Source organism: Mauremys mutica, chromosome 4 (genome assembly GCF_020497125.1).
Source record: "Mauremys mutica isolate MM-2020 ecotype Southern chromosome 4, ASM2049712v1, whole genome shotgun sequence".
Taxonomy (NCBI): Eukaryota; Metazoa; Chordata; order Testudines; family Geoemydidae; genus Mauremys; species Mauremys mutica.
This window is the reverse complement of record NC_059075.1, coordinates 162,731,150-162,746,440: the sequence shown is the minus strand read 5'-3', so window position 1 is coordinate 162,746,440 and position 15,291 is coordinate 162,731,150. Positions and strand designations below refer to the sequence as shown.

The window sequence follows — 15,291 nt, the reverse complement described above, 5'->3', positions numbered from 1 at the left end:
CTCATCATATAAAAGAAAAGGTTCTTCCAATCTCAAAGGATCAGCCACATACCCAGGTCCAATTATAACTAGATCTTACCTAAAATACACGCTATAGCCAATTCTTATTAACTAAGCTAAAGTTTATTACAAAAGAAAAGCGAGAGAGTGTTGGTTAAAAGACCAATATACATACAGACTTGAATTCAGTTCTTGAGGTTCAGATACATAGTAGAGGTGAGCTTGTAGTTGCCAAAAGTCCTTTTAGAAATAGTCCATAGGTTATGGTCCAATGTCCATATTCAGGGTGACTGCAGTCAGTGACTGGGGATCTCAATCCTTATGGCTTAAGGTTCCCCCCTCTTGAAACCCAAAGCAGATCTGAGATGAAGTAGGATCATGTCCTAGGGTTCTTATACATTTCCAGCAGCCTTTTGGCTTGAGAAAACAATAGGCCTAATGCTCCTTCTCCCAAACATCCTGGCAATTAACACAGGGTAATTTAGCCATTAAATAGTTCAGATACGGGTTACCACAACCTTCAAAGAGACACATAGAAAATAATACTATTTCACTCAAGCATCTTCCTAAATGTTAATATTCCTTTTTTGATCTTTAAATTAAAGCCATAGCAATAAACAAGTCTTGTTTGCTTACATCACAAGACCTGAGCAAACGCCTACCCTTCTACCTCTAACAATGCAGACCTGCATTTCAAAGCTCTATTCATTTACACATCTTCCTAACCAGTTTCTAAAGTTCAGCCCTGGATCAGGTTAGTCTGCGAGTTAATTAACTCTTTCTGGCCCTGTTTTTCTTCAGTGAGATATTAGATCAGACTCATAATGTCACACAAGACCCCCGCAGCAATCATCTCCTGGGGCTGCCGAGGCACTGAGCAGCTAGCAAGGCCTGAGACTCAGCTGGTGGGGAGGGGTAGGAGGCTGCTCTTAAAGCAGCTTGTGCGTTGTTGCCGTGGTGGAAGGGGAAGCAGAGATGGGGCCGTTTTACATCCCATGGCCAAGGCACCCAGCAGCTTGGGCAGGTGCAAAGAGCCGCCCGCGTGAGCTGGGAATGGGAGCTGGGGGTAAGGAGAGTTCAAGAACCCCCATTCTGCGCTGTCACAAGGAGGAGGAGCCAGGATGGAACTGATGCTCCCACTCGGGGATCTGGGGAACCCCCTGGCTCCAGCTGCATAGATACGAGGAGGGGCTCTGGCCTGGGGTCTGCACGAGCTGGGACTAGATGAGCCCAGTGGTCCCTTCTGGCCTAACGTCTGTGACTGTGGGGAGCGGAAGGTCCTGTGACGGTACCTCCCATAAGTCTTTATGAAAATAGGACATAGCTGGAATATGTTTTGTGCTGCCTGTGCCATGTAACATATCTCTGTAAAGGTTATGGTCTACTATATCTAGTCATCCTATTTGTACACATCTATCATTTTCTACTTGAGGTTAAGAATATTGGCTGTATACTTGCTTGATTTCTAAGTAAGCTTTGTGAGGCATTTGGTCAGCTTCTTTAGGAAGGAATTCGCAAGGCTAAGTACCCGATCAGGAAGCACTTGGGGAACAATGCCTCTTGGAATGCTCCAGTCCACATAAGAAGTCTTCCTGGAGACATACACGATATCACGTGGACAATGGCTTCTACCTGTAAAGACTGTGAGTCATGCATGGACATGTGACTTGCCCAGGTGACTCCAGGACTCCATCTTGGAGCTGGACTTTCCATAGGAGTGAGGAGGGGGATCTCCACCCACAAGAGAAAGTCTATTTAAACCCCTGGGAGACCCCTCCATTTTGTCTTCAGCTGGCTAAAGAGAGAGCCTCCCCACCCCCAGGATATTTGGAGGAAACTGCAACAAAGGGGTGTGAGTGATTGCTGGACCCAGGCTAAAAGGAGATTAGTCTGTAAAAGGGTGCCTTCCGGAACTGGTGAGGATCTTATCAGTATTCAGTGTTTGATTAGACATAGATTTGCACATTTTATTTTATTTTGCTTGGTGACTTACTTTGTTCTGTCTGTTACTACTTGGAACCACTTAAACCTACTTTCTGTGTTTAATAAAATCACTTTTTACTTATTAATTAACTCAGAGTTTGTATTAATACCTGGGGGAGCAAAGAACTGCGCATCTCTCTCTATCAGTGTTATAGAGGGTGAACAATTTATGAGTTTACCCTGCATAAGCTTTATACAAGGTAAAACGGATTTATTTGGGTTTAGACGCCATTGGGAGTTGGGCATCTGAGTGCTAAAGACAAACACACTTCTGTGAGCTGTTTTCAGGTAAACCTGCAGCTTTGGGGCAAGTAATTCAGACCCTGGGTCTTTGTTGGAGCAGACGGGAGTGTCTGGCTTAGCAAGACAGGGTGCTGGAGTCCTGAGCTGGCAGGGAAAACAGGAGCAGAGGTAGTCTTGGCACATCAGGTGGCAGCTCCCGGGGGGTTTCTGTGATCCAACCCGTCACAGGTCCCTCCCATGACCCCGGTGGGGAAGGACAGGCTCTTAAACCCTGTGAGGCCAGAACTAGTCTGGGCTGGGGCATCCCATGGCTGGGGAGTCACACACTGGCTGGCTTGTGACTCACCTGCCCATTGTGACATGCCCCCTGCTGGCTGGCACAGCCTCATCCCCTCACTGCCAGGCTTGGCTCTGACAGAGCGAGAGCCGGCACGTGCTGCTGAGGAACGCTGAGCCAGCCGTTTCAGCTCTGCCACCGGCAGCAGAAAGTGGGTGGACCATATACACACCGGCTTCTGCCCACTCCTGACTCCAGGTAGGAGAATCTTCTATTGCCCACCTCTGCTTTTCCATTGCATCGCCAGCCACACCGAGCCTTCTGCGAGCGCCTGGCTGCCAAGTGCCCTGGTGCTGGCTGTCTAGCCCGGTGCCAGTGAGGAAGTGGGCAGCGGCATGTGCACAGGAGGGAGTCTGGGGCGGCTAAACAGAAGGGGTCGCACCAGTCAAGCCCAGAGGGGACGGAGACAAGGAGGAGGGTTTAGCGGGGCTGGTGGCAAGGCACGGGAAGGCGGCACAGGCTGGTAGATGAGGCATTGGGCTGGGACTCTGCTGTAAGTCTTCTGAGTGAGATCAGGTGAGTCCCTGACGCTCTGGGCCTGAGCAAAGTAGGGAGAGCAAGTCCCTGCTCCATGGTGGGGTTGAGATGCTAAATACAACAACACCCACGTGCTCAGCCGCTGCTGTGATGGGGCCAGGTAAGTGTCCAGACAGGGAGGTAGCTGGTGGCCAACATGGGCCATGTGGGGGTGATGAAAGGCAAATGGGAAGAAGCATAAGAGGTGTGTGTCATGGAGTCCCTGGGCAATACTCTGGAGCTGCTCCCTATGAAGCCAGTCAGGACTCTGGGGAAGTCTCCTCTCTGTGAGCAGGCTCTTCTGGGCCAGAAGTTCACAGGGCTTCCAGCTTCCTGGGTCTGACCTTGGAGCATTCAGCATCCTCTGCCCCTCCTTGTGCTTCCCACAGTGAGTCTGCCCAGGCAGGGTCCTAGAGAAGCCAGAGGGTCCTGCACCCCTACTTCGCAGTCAGACGTGACTCTTAGCCAGCCAGGAAAATAGTGGTTTATTAGATGACAGGAACACGGTCTAAAACAGAGCTTGTAGGTCCAGAGAACAGGACCCCTCAGCCGGGTCCATTTTGGGGGGCAGTGAGCCAGACACCCACATCTGCACTTCACTCCTCATCCCCAGCCAGCTCCAAAGTGAAACTCTCCAGCCCCTGCTCTCTGGCCTTTGTCTCTTTCCCGGGCCAGGAAGTCACCTGATCTCTTTGTTCTCCAACACCTTTAGCTATCCCCTTGCAGGAGGGAAGGGCCCCGGCCATTAGCTGCCCGGAAACAGTGTCAGCCATTTATGCACACTGGCCTTTATCCCACCACCTAGAGACTTAAGAAATGCATAGGGGAAACTGAGGCACCCCTACAGTATTCAGAGGCAACATTAAGAACAGTCCCACTTTGTCACAGTGAGGGAGTTGGAGAGTCTGTGGGAAGCCCCCTCTCTTGTGAAATCAACCGCCCTCAGACGGTGCGGGTCCTTCGCAGGCCTGAGGGTGCTGATCTGGGCTTTGCGCGCTACCCAGAGCTCTAATCCTGGCTCATTCCCAGGAAGCTGGGAATGTGAGTGATGGAGCTGCCAGCTCTGGGCATCTCCCTTCCCAGCACGAGATTGCCTTGTGGCGGGGGAGCTGGCATTTGTTGGCCTCTTCCACAGAGCACTGGAGTCTCAGCCACTCCAGATCGGGGGGAGGGGCCAGCTGTGATTTTGGAGCCAGATCCGGGTTTGGATCTGAATCTGCCGGTGCTGCGGAGCGTTCAGATGTGGGGAGCTAGCTCCTGCCCACGCCATAGCACAACGTGCCACTTCAGCCAGCCACCTGCCAGGCTCTGGCAGCGCCCTGTGTGGAACTGCAGCTGGGCCCTCCAGAGCCGAGCTGCTGCTCCTCCTCTCTGCTGGCCAGCCAGCCACAGCTCCTCAGCACCTGCCCACTCAGCCCCACCTCAGTGCGCCTGCCTCCCCAATCTCCTCCCTGGCGCTGAACCTCGCCCCCGGCACCTGGCATGTCAGTACCCAGCAGGGCCGGGAGCCAAGCGCCCTGGGAGCCATCTGTAAGGGGCTGAGTCCCTCCTGTGCTGGGCTCCAGCCAATCCACAAGCCAGGAACTGGCCTTGTGACTCCCAGAGCAGCTATATCAGTCTCACAGCAGCAGCTCAGTCTGCTCAACATCACTCCAGGGCCAGGAACTTGCTCCTGCCTGACAAAGGCAACAGTCTGAGCCTGCTCCAGCCTTGTTCCTAGTCCTACTCCAGTCCTGGTCTCCCTCCAGTCCCCATTCAGGAGACGCAGCGTGGGGGGAATCGGGCTGTGTCTGTACAATGTCTAGCACCGCGGGGCCCTGATCCCGGACTGAGCCCTCTGGGCACTACAGAAATACAAAGGAGAACAGCAGGGCTGGAGGATTTACAGGCTCCTTGTGAGGAGGGCTGGTTGGGTTGAGCCCGCAGTGAGTCCACAGTAACACAGAGCTGTGCTAGTGATGGAAGATCTATTTCATCTTCCCTACCTAGCACAGTTCATAACTTAGCACTGACCAGCTGCAAGGATCCTGGTGGGCCCTGGTATGGCTGTAGCAGCAGATTCAATGTTCGGGAAAAGCAAGATCTGTGCAATAGGCAACGTTGTTCCATCTGGGCACCAGCCAGCTCCTGTGCCCCAGAGAGCTCCCACAGCTCACACTGAACCAGGGACAAAGGGGGCAGGAGGTTGGAAGAGAATGTGCCAGCCTGGAACCCAGGAGACCCATGGTCATTTCCCAGCTCTGCCACAGATACTCTGCGTGGCCTCGGACAAGTCCCTTATTCCCTCTGTGCCACAGTTCCCTGTCTGTTCAGTGGGGGTAGCAGCCAGGCCCTGCCCTGCAGGGGGTGGTTAGATTAAATGCAATCGAGGTTGGGCAGTGCTCTGATGCCACGGGGATGAGGGCTAGGATGGTGCCTAAGACAGACCAAAAGCAAGGGGGAGCTACAGAGCCGGTGGTGAGAGGGTTTTGGCCTTTGACAATCTGCTCTGGGTGCCTGGGCTGTCAGACCCCAGCCAGCCACTGGCATTGCCAGACCTCCCTGAGCTATGGTGCTGCTGCGCTCCCTGCTTCTAGGAGTCACTGCCTTCCCCGGGCTGAGACCCCCGCAACAATCATCTCCTGGGGCTGCTGTGGCACTGAGTGGCTAGCAAGGCCTGAGACTCAGTTGGGCGGGGAGGCTGCTCTTAAAGCATGGGCTGGGAGCTAGAGGAGTAGAGAGTTCGGGAACCCCCGTTCTGTACTGTCACGAGGAGGAGGAGCCGGGATGGAACTGATTCTCCCACTCAGGGATCCATCCGGCAACCTCCTGGCTTCAGCTGCATGGACGCAGGAAGGGGCTCTGCAGGAGCTGGGACTAGACGAGTCCAGCGGTCTCTTCCAGCCGAATGTCTGTGACTGTGGGGCACGGAAGGTCCCTCCCATGACCCCAGTGAGGAAGGACAGGCTCTTAAACCCTGTGAGGCCAGAACTAGTCTGGGCTGGGGCATCCCATGGCTGGGGAGTCACACACTGGCTGGCTTGTGACTCACCTGCCCATTGTGACATGCCCCCTGCTGGCTGGCACAGCCTCATCCCCTCACTGCCAGGCTTGGCTCTGACAGAGCGAGAGCCGGCACGTGCTGCTGAGGAACGCTGAGCCAGCCGTTTCAGCTCTGCCACCGGCAGCAGAAAGTGGGTGGACCATTTACACGCAGTCTTCTGCCCACTCCTGACTCCAGGTAGGAGAATCTTCTATTGGCCACCTCTGCTCAGCCACTGCCATGATGGGGCCAGGTAAGTGTCCAGACAGGGAGGCAGCTGGTGGCCAACTTGGTCCATGTGGCGGTGATGAAAGGCAAATGGGAAGAAGCATGAGAGGTGAGGGAGCTGGAGAGTCTGTGGGAAGCTCCCTCTTTTGTGAAATCAACCACCCCTAGGTGGTGCGGGTCCCTCACAGGCCTGGGGGTGCTGATCCGGGCTTTGCGCGCTATCCGAAGCTCTGATCCTGGCTCATTCCCAGGCAGCTGGGAGCGTGAGTGGTGGAGCTGCCGGCTCTAGGCATCTCCCTTCCCAGCACGAGATTGTCTCTGGGGGAAGCCCACCCCAGGATTTGGCGTTTGTTGGTCTCTTCCACAGAGCGCTGGAGTCTCAGCCACTCCAGATCAGGGGGAGGGGCCAGCTGTGAATTTGGAGCCTGATCTAGGTTTGGATCTGAATCCGCCAGTGTTGCGGAGCGTTCAGATGTGGGGAGCTAGTTTCCGCCCGCGCCACATTTTCAATGTTCGGGAAAAGTGAGATCTGTGCAATAGGCAACGTTGTTCCATCTGGGCACCAGCCAGCTCCTGTGCCCCAGAGAGCTCCCACAGCTCACACTGAACCAGGGACAAAGGGGGCAGGAGGTTGGAAGAGAAGGTGCCAGCCTGGGACCCAGGAGACCCATGGCCATTTCCCAGCTCTGCCAGAGATAGTCTGCGTAGCCTTGGGCAAGTCCCTTATTCCCTCTGTGCCACAGTTCCCTGTCTGTTCAGTGAGGGTAGCAGCCAGGCCCTGCCCCGCAGGGGGCGGTCAGGATAAATGCAATTGAGGTTGGGCAGGTTGGAAGAGAAGGTACCAGCCTCCCTGCCGCTCTCCCACCTTCTGCTCCTGCCCTTTCACGGGGGTGTGTGAGCAACTCCTGCTGCTCACGAGCCCGCCCCAGGTACCCCACCCCCCTGGCCTCGCCCACCTGGGAACTGCCATGGCCCCAATATTCCTGGGGGAAGGGATTAGGGTAATTTCCCTGGGCAGGAAGAATCCTGAGTGGCTGGATCCAGCCTGTCTACTGTGCAGCTTGTGAACCAGCAGAAGGAGAGGTGGGAGTGACTCGGGGAGGCCGTTTGGCCTGCGGGATGGGGTGCTGGCATGGGCATCCGGAGACCTGCGTTCTAATCCTGCTTGTCCTGCTGACTGGCTGGGTGACTTTGAGCACATCCCTTCCCTTGTTTCTCTGCTGGCTGCCTTGGCTAGTTAGAGTCTGAGCCCTACAGCCCAGCGATTGTCTGCAGCACCTGGTGCAACAGGGCCCTGATCTCAGCTGGCATCTGCAGGCGCTGGTGGAACAGAAATAATTGGGCTGGCCCTGATGCTGAACGGGGCAGTCACCTCTCGTCACTCACAAGCAATGCCTTGTCCTGGCTTCTTGCAGGATGGCTGAAGAAGCCCCCAAGGACCCCTCAAAGCCCATCGGTGCCTGGGAGGAGACGAAACCTTCCCAATGGAAGAGCTGGCAAAAGAGCCCACAGCAGAAGCAGGAGCTGTGTGTGCCTCAGCTCTTCCATGCCGGTGAGTGGGTACCTCCTGGGTGGGCGGAGGGGGCTGCAGAAATGGCCGGGGCCATGTCCCTGCATTGTGGTGGGGCCTGGCCCCTCTGGGGGTTGGGTGGCAGGACCAGTGTGTCACTGGGGAGAGAAGACTCCATAGACCTTGTATTGCTCTGAGCTGCCATGAGATGGAGAGACAGGAAAACCCCGGCAGGGGGGAATGGCCCCTCCTGCTGGCAGCAGCTGCAGCCTCTAGAGCTGATTGGGGCATTAGAAACGGCGGCCGAAGCATGAGGTGGAGACTGACTGAATTGCCCACCCTGATCTGTCACGCTGCAGGGTTGGAGGATATTTTCCACCCGTTGAAGGGGATGCTCAGTGCAGGGTGGGTTGTTAAAGCCTAGGATGGCAGGGCGCCGGCCAGAGCATAAGATGCCCTCTGGTGTTGCAGCCCCATCTGCTGGCTCCTTTGTTGCATGTCCCAGCACAGGGCATTTGGGGGGGAGTGTTGATGATGGGAGCTCAGTGCCTGCCCAGGTTACACCTGATGGCTCTGGCTGGCTGTTGGTGGCAGGAGAGGCAGTCAGAACAAGCAGAACGGGCATGCTCTGGGTACCCATATCTCACACAGACTGGGCAACTGTTCCCTCTCCTACACGAGGACCAGAGCAATTCACTGCCAGTCCCTCTGCCCCCTCCAGCAATGGCCTGGAGAGTTGGGACACCACTCATGGCCTGACATCATCCCTCCTTCCAGATGTGACGCTCCCCAAATCCCCAGACTGAGCCTGCATGGTGGGCGGGGAAGTGGGGTGGCTGTTGGGAACCAGGGCTCTGACTGGATCTTTGCTGGGCTGGGCAGCAAAGAGGTGGGGAAGCCAGGAATCGCTGTGCCAGACCCTGCTGTGCATCGGGGCTGCTCCCCTGCTGGGGCGGGAGTGAGGGGGTAAGGGTTTTCTCTAAGATCTCTGTCACCCAGCCTGCAGCATGGAAGACCCAGGTATTACCACTGCTCTGTCTTTGATCAGATTCACCATCCCCTTGTAACGCCTCCTGCTTTATGAGGCCAGACTCGGAGGAGAAAGAGGCCCTGGAATACATCAACGCCTTTCTCACGAGCAATGAACAGGTACTAAGAGCCCTCCTCTGACCTGTCAGCTAGTGCCCTGTCCACATGCACCATCCGCCCTTCTCCGGAAGATGCATGGATTCTAAGGCCAGATGGGACCACTGTGACCTCCTGTATAACACAGGCCAGTGACCAGCCCCCAAATAATTCCTGTTTAAACTAAAGCATCTTAAAAATGTCCTGCCTTGAGTTACAAAAGGTCACCCACCATGCCACTTCCCAGTTGTTCCAATGGTCTATTACTTTCTCTGTTAAAAACAGGGCCGGCTCCAGACCCCAGCGCCAAGCGCGCGCTTGGGGCGGCGTCCCGCGGGAGGGCGGCAGCCGGCTCCGGTGGACCTCCCGCAGGCATGCCTGCGGATGCTCCACCGGAGCCGCAGGAGCAGCGGACCCTCCGCAGGCACGTCTGCAGGAGGTCCACCGGAGCCACGGGACCGGCGACTGCCAGAGCGCCCCCGCGCGGCGTGCCGCCCTGCTTGGGGCAGCGGAAATCCTAGAGCCGCCCCTGGTTAAAAACGTACATTTCCAGTTTGAATTTGTCTATTTTCAATTTCCAGCCCCTTTGAGGTGCCACCTGATGTACCGGGATACCACTGAGCCCGCCTGTTCTGCCAGCCTGGGCCCCCTTTACCTTGTCTTGCTGGGCTTGCGCAGGGCCACCCAGAGGGGGGGACAAGTGGGGCAATTTGCACCAGGCCCTGGGCCACGCAGAGGCCCCCACAAGAATGTCAGAGGCTCCCTCCGCCTGCCCCCATCCCCCGGCACCTCAGCGCACCGCCTCCAGGAGTGGCCCTGGACAGAGCTAAAGCAGCGTGGCTCGGGCGGGGCCTGAGCTCCTCTCATTTGGAGCCACGTGGTAAGGGGGCGGGGCCTGAGCTCCTCCCATTTGGAGCCACGTGGTAAGGGGGCGGGACTGAGCTCCTCCCACTCAGAGCTGCGTGGGAAGGGGGCGGGGCCTGAGCACCTCCTGCTCAGAGCCACATGGTAAGAGGGTGGGGCCTGAGCGCCTCCTGCTCAGAGCCCCATGGTAAGGGGGCGGGGCCTGAGCACCTCCCGCTCAGAGCCGCATGGTAAAGGGGAGGGGCTGTGAGCTCAGGTCCCGATGGAGCCAGGCTGCTGCAGTGCTGTCCAGGGGCCAGGAAAGCTCCTGGACGCGGCGCGCTCTGAGGCTCTGGGAGAGTGGGGAGGCGGGAGTAAGCAGCATGGTAAGCCCCTCTGAGCTGGACACCCTCCTGACACGCCCCCAGCCCTGAGCCCAGCTCCCTACCCAGCCCTGGGCAACAGCAGCGCCACCCCCAGGCAGCGCCAGACATTGGCACCAACCATCACCATCACCCAGCGACAGCCCATTATGTAATTGCAAATGTATATATACTGTCAAGGTTCCTTCCCCACTCTGAACTTTAGGGTACAGATGTGGGGACCTGCATGAACACCTCTAAGCTTAACTACCAGCTTAGATCTGGTTTTGCTGCCACCACTCCTAAATACTAACTCCCTTCCCTAGATAGTCTTGAGAGACTTCTTCACCAAGTCCCTGGTGAACACCGATCCAACCCCTTGGATCTTAACACAAGGAGAATTTAACCATCCCCCCTCCTTTCCCCCACCAATTCCTGGTGAGTCCAGATCCAATCCCCTTGGATCTTAAAACAAGGAAAAATCAATCAGGTTCTTAAAAAGAAGGCTTTTAATTAAAGAAAGAAAGGTAAAACTCATCTCTGTAAAATCAGGATGGAAAATAACTTTACAGGGTAATCAGATTCATAGAGCCCAGAGGAACCCCCTCTAGCCTTAGGTTCAAAGTTACAGCAAACAGAGGTAAATCCTCTTAGCAAAAAGGAACATTTACAAGTTGAGAAAACAAAGTTAAATCTAACACGCCTTGCCTGGCTGTTACTTACAAGTTTGAAATATGAGAGACTTGTTCAGAAAGATTTGGAGAGCCTGGATTGATGTCCGGTCCCTCTTAGTCCAAAGAGCGAACACCACCAAAACAAAGGGCACAAACAAAAGCCTCCTCCCCGCCCCCAAGATTTGAAAGTATTTTGTCTCCTTATTGGTCCTTTGGGTCAGGTGTCAGCCAGGTTACCTGAGCTTCTTAACCCTTTATAGGTAAAAGGATTTTAGTGTCTCTGCCCAGGAGGGATTTTATAGTATTGTACACAGGAGGGCAGTTCCCTTCCCTTTATAGTTATGACACACACATTAAAGCATTTAATGTTTTAAAATCATGTATTTCATGTATACCTCTACCCCGATATAACACTACCCAATATAACACGAATTCGGATGTAACGCGGTAAAGCAGTGCTCTGGGGGGTGGGGGGGAATGCGCACTCCAGTGGATCAAAGCAAGTTCGATATAATGCGGTTTCACCTATAATGCGGTAAGACTTTTTGGCTCCACAGGACAGCGTTATATCGAGGTAGAGGTGTATTTTCAAATTATTAAAAATTAATTTTTGAATGTATTTCACTGGTTATTTTTTACATTTCCAAATACATGATACTATAGTATTGCAACTATTTTTTTATGGAAGGGGTCCCTGAATCCCCCGAATCCTCTGGGCGGCCCTAGGCTCAGTTCACAAGCCACTTTCAGCCATACACTCAGGCAGGGCCACGCCCAGCTGCAGAAAGACACAGACCCTGAGATCAGCTCTGGGAAGACTCAGCTGAAGGGGCTTGTCCCAGTACTCTGGTGCCCACCTCCTTTGGAGTACAGACCCAAAGGTTTTATGAAATTTGCCTCCTCCCTTGATGTGGAGAGAGGCATGCCCAACTCTTTGCCCCTCCCCCCAGTTACTAATTGTACAAACTGGGTTATGGTATAAACAAGAAATAAGATTCTTAACTACAAGAGGTAGATTTTAAGTGGTTCTAAGAGATAGCAAACAGAACAAGGCAGATTACCTTAGTAAATAAACACAACATACAAACTAAGCTTTCCACACTAGATAGATAGGATCTACACTAGCAAATTCTCAGGCTGGCAGATTCTTAAGATTCTTTGCTGTGCAGCTTGGATTTCCCAGGTTTTCTTACACAGGTTAGGAATCTCTCTCCAGCCTGGGACCATCACTTCTCATAGTTCAATCTTTGTCCCTCAGGTGTTTCCAGGTGTCTTACTGCAGGGAGCGTGAGGTCCCCCCGATGTCATTGTTCCCCTTTTATCTCCTCTTCTCACCTGCTGGAAAACTCTTTTGCTGCGACCTGGGTCCAACAGTTCCCACTGTGTAGCGTTATCTCGAAGAGGTTTCTATGCTGTTTGTGTGCATTTCCTCAAGAAGCCATTGTTTGGCATTTTTACTGTTGTACCTGAAAGGTTGTTTTGAACCTCACAACGTGTTTCAGGAACACATACATAGCTGAACTTCATAACTGCACATACAGCGATAGCACATACAATCCAATGAGACATTAATGTCTAGCAGATAAAGACTTTTACAATACCTTACAATATGTACTTTGTACAAAACATATCCTAATGACATGACAGTGGTGAATATTGGGGTGTCAGGGTGTCCCACCCAGATGTTCCTCCCACTCTGTCAAGCCCCTGCTAACACTGTCTGGCTGCTTAGCTGCCATGTTGCAGTTCCTCTCTGGACACCTACCCCGTGAGATCTGCTCCCTCTCTGGTCCGGTTTCATACAGAGCTGCCCTGCCCTCCCCAGATAGTCACTCCTGTTGCCAGATGAATGGCCTTCTGCCATTTGGCATATCAAAGCCTGAGCAGCACTGGGGGGAAGCTTTCTGACATCTCTCCCACTGGCAGCTCCTTTCCACGCTAACCTTCCTGTTTGTGTCTAATCTCTGTGGGGTGTAGGACGAGGCCAAGAAACTCAAGTTCTTGGATTCCATCAATACCCTCAGCAACCTGCCTGCTTTTATGGACAAAGGCCTGCTAGTGGGGAAGATAAAGGTGAGTAAAACACACACTGGGGCTGTGTTACTTGGCGGGTTTAGTGATTGTCCTGGAGATCTTTGCAGATTTGTCAAACTTCAGCTGCCAATCATTGGATCGAGTCAGACTGAAGAGCCCATTATCCAGTATTTGCTTCCCCTGTAGGTACTTACAGACTGTCATCAAGTCACCCTGTAACTTTCTCTTCGTTAAGCTGAACTGATTGAGCTCCTTGAGTCTCTCACTATCAGGCATGTTTCCCAGTCCTTCAGTCACTCTTGGGGCTGTTCTCTGACCCCCCTCCAATTTATCAACATTCTCCTTGAATTGTGGGCACCGGACCTGGACACAGGATCCCAGCAGCGGTCGCACCAGTGCCAAATACAGAGGGAAAATAACCTCTCTAACAACTGGAGATTGCCCTGTTTGTACATCCTGGGATGGCATTAACCCTTTTGGCCCCAACTTCGCACTGGGCGCTCATGGGCAGCTGATTACCATGACTGCCAAGTCTTTTCCAGAGTCACCGCTTCCCAGGTTAGGACCCCCCATGCTGTGGGTGTGACCTGCCGTCTTTGTTCCTAAACATATAACTGTATTGAAACGTAGATTGTTCCCTTGCACCCAGCTTCCCAAGTCACCGGGTCGCTCTGTGTACGCCAGTCTCCCTGCCCAGAGCCCCAACACTCCGCAGTCAGTGCCCACTAGGGAACTAGCAACAAATCTGCTCCGTAGATTTGGAAAGTCTTTGCTCTCCAGCGCTGCAGAAAGACCTTCCCTGAACGTGGGACAGCGTGGGACAGCACCTCCCTTCCCTGAACGTGGGACAGCGTGGGCTGGTGGGTGGTCCAGTGGGCTGGGGCTCAACACACCGGGGTTCTACTCCCAGTTCTGCAGTAAGACCTCGGGCAAGTCACTGCCCCCTCTGTGCCTCAATTTCCCTCCCATGCCTTGTCTCGTCTAGTTAGCTCATGAGCTCTCTGGGGCAGGGACTGGCTCTCACTGTGTGTGTGCAGCACCGGGCACAAGGGGGCCTGATCTCAGGTGGAGTCCTTGGGTGATAATGCTGATGGAGCCTTTGCAGAGCACTGGCGCGTGACACTGGGACACTGAGCACAGGCCCTGCACTGCGCTCCCCGGCTGGAGCCCTGCACACCATCAAGCCTGCAGTAGGACGACCTGGCTGCCGAGCCCACGTGTTGCAGGCCCTGCGCTTTGATCCCCTGTCGGAGCCTTGCAGGAGCTTGGAGCCCAGCTGGCATTTCCCCACATTGTCTCCTCAGGAGCTGATTGATCACGAGTCCGTCGACTCCCTGACCGGCGTGATGCGTCAGCAAGCTATGCTCGCCATCATGAAGCTGAGGTACCCAGCCTGCCCGGCCCAGCCCCAGCCAGTGCTACGTGCAGCCAGACACGCCAGCCTCTTGGCATGGCCAGTTTTCCAGGGCATTCCCCCCTCTGCTCCTCCCCCATCTTCTGATTCCCCCAGGAAATGTGGCACCAGATGATGGTGCTGGTGCATGTGGACTGGCACCAGTGGGTAGGTGGTGGAGGATCCTTCAGTGCCTGGTGACCTCTCCACGTGGCCTTATGAAGATATGGTGGAGGGAGCGTGGAAGGCAGGACCGGTCCCCTCTGGGGGGAGAGGGGCTGTTAGGTGCTGCTGGAGCGGAGCGACTGGAGTCGGTGCCAGCTGCGTCACACTGGCAGCTCAGCGACTCCCAGTGGCTGAGAGGCTGGGCAGGCTGAGCCCTGGCACTTGGCACTGCCTGTGCCATGGGGGGCTCTCTCTCAGTGCCGCTAGCGCCCTGCTCTGAGCTTCCCCTGTCCATCAGGCGTCTGGAAGGTGATGGATGCTGCTGGCTGGAGCTGGGCTCTCGCTGTTGGCTCGATAGGTTCCCCAGGAATGGGAAGAGGAGGCGGGGCAGGAGCTGGAGCAGCTCTCCCCACTGCGCACTGGCTTCCTGACAACGGGGCAGGCGACGGCATTGGCCATGATCGCGTCTCTGCGGGGGTGAGAGGGGGAGGGATTTGCATCAGCAGTGGGCGTAGCTGTTCCTCACTGGCTGCCGCCTGCCACGAGGGGTGCGGCTGCAGGGGCAGCTCAAGTAGTCACCTGGCACCTCATTGCATGTGCTGGGGCCATGCTCTGGCAGTGGGGGTGAAGAGGTTAATGCTGTCTGGGCTGTCCCCACCTTCCTGCCCCCCTGCACACAGCTGTGTGCCCTGTCCAGCAGGCTGAGAGCAATGGGCAGGGGCAGGGCTTAGATCCCTGCTTCGGTTCTGCCCGGCTGCGGGCTGATGCAGCATCTCTGTGCTGGCCTGGACTGTGCAGCCGCAGTGCAGATGGCTGTGGTGGGAGGGTCTCTTGCCCCCAGTGGGGCAGGACTGGC

General features: G+C 54.9%; 1 protein-coding gene across 1 annotated transcript in view; it reads left to right on the top strand.

The window, feature by feature from the left end:
* The first annotated feature begins 2,674 nt into the window (after nt 1-2,674).
* LOC123369263 (maestro heat-like repeat-containing protein family member 7) overlaps nt 2,675-15,291 on the top strand; it is a 43,222-nt gene continuing 30,605 nt past the window's right edge. The window contains exons 1-5 of the mRNA XM_045014638.1: nt 2,675-2,761; nt 7,745-7,881; nt 8,888-8,988; nt 12,821-12,916; nt 14,182-14,261. Coding sequence (XP_044870573.1) covers nt 7,746-7,881; nt 8,888-8,988; nt 12,821-12,916; nt 14,182-14,261 — 413 coding nt within the window. The 5' untranslated portion in view covers nt 2,675-2,761; nt 7,745. The remainder of the gene's footprint in view (nt 2,762-7,744; nt 7,882-8,887; nt 8,989-12,820; nt 12,917-14,181; nt 14,262-15,291) is intronic.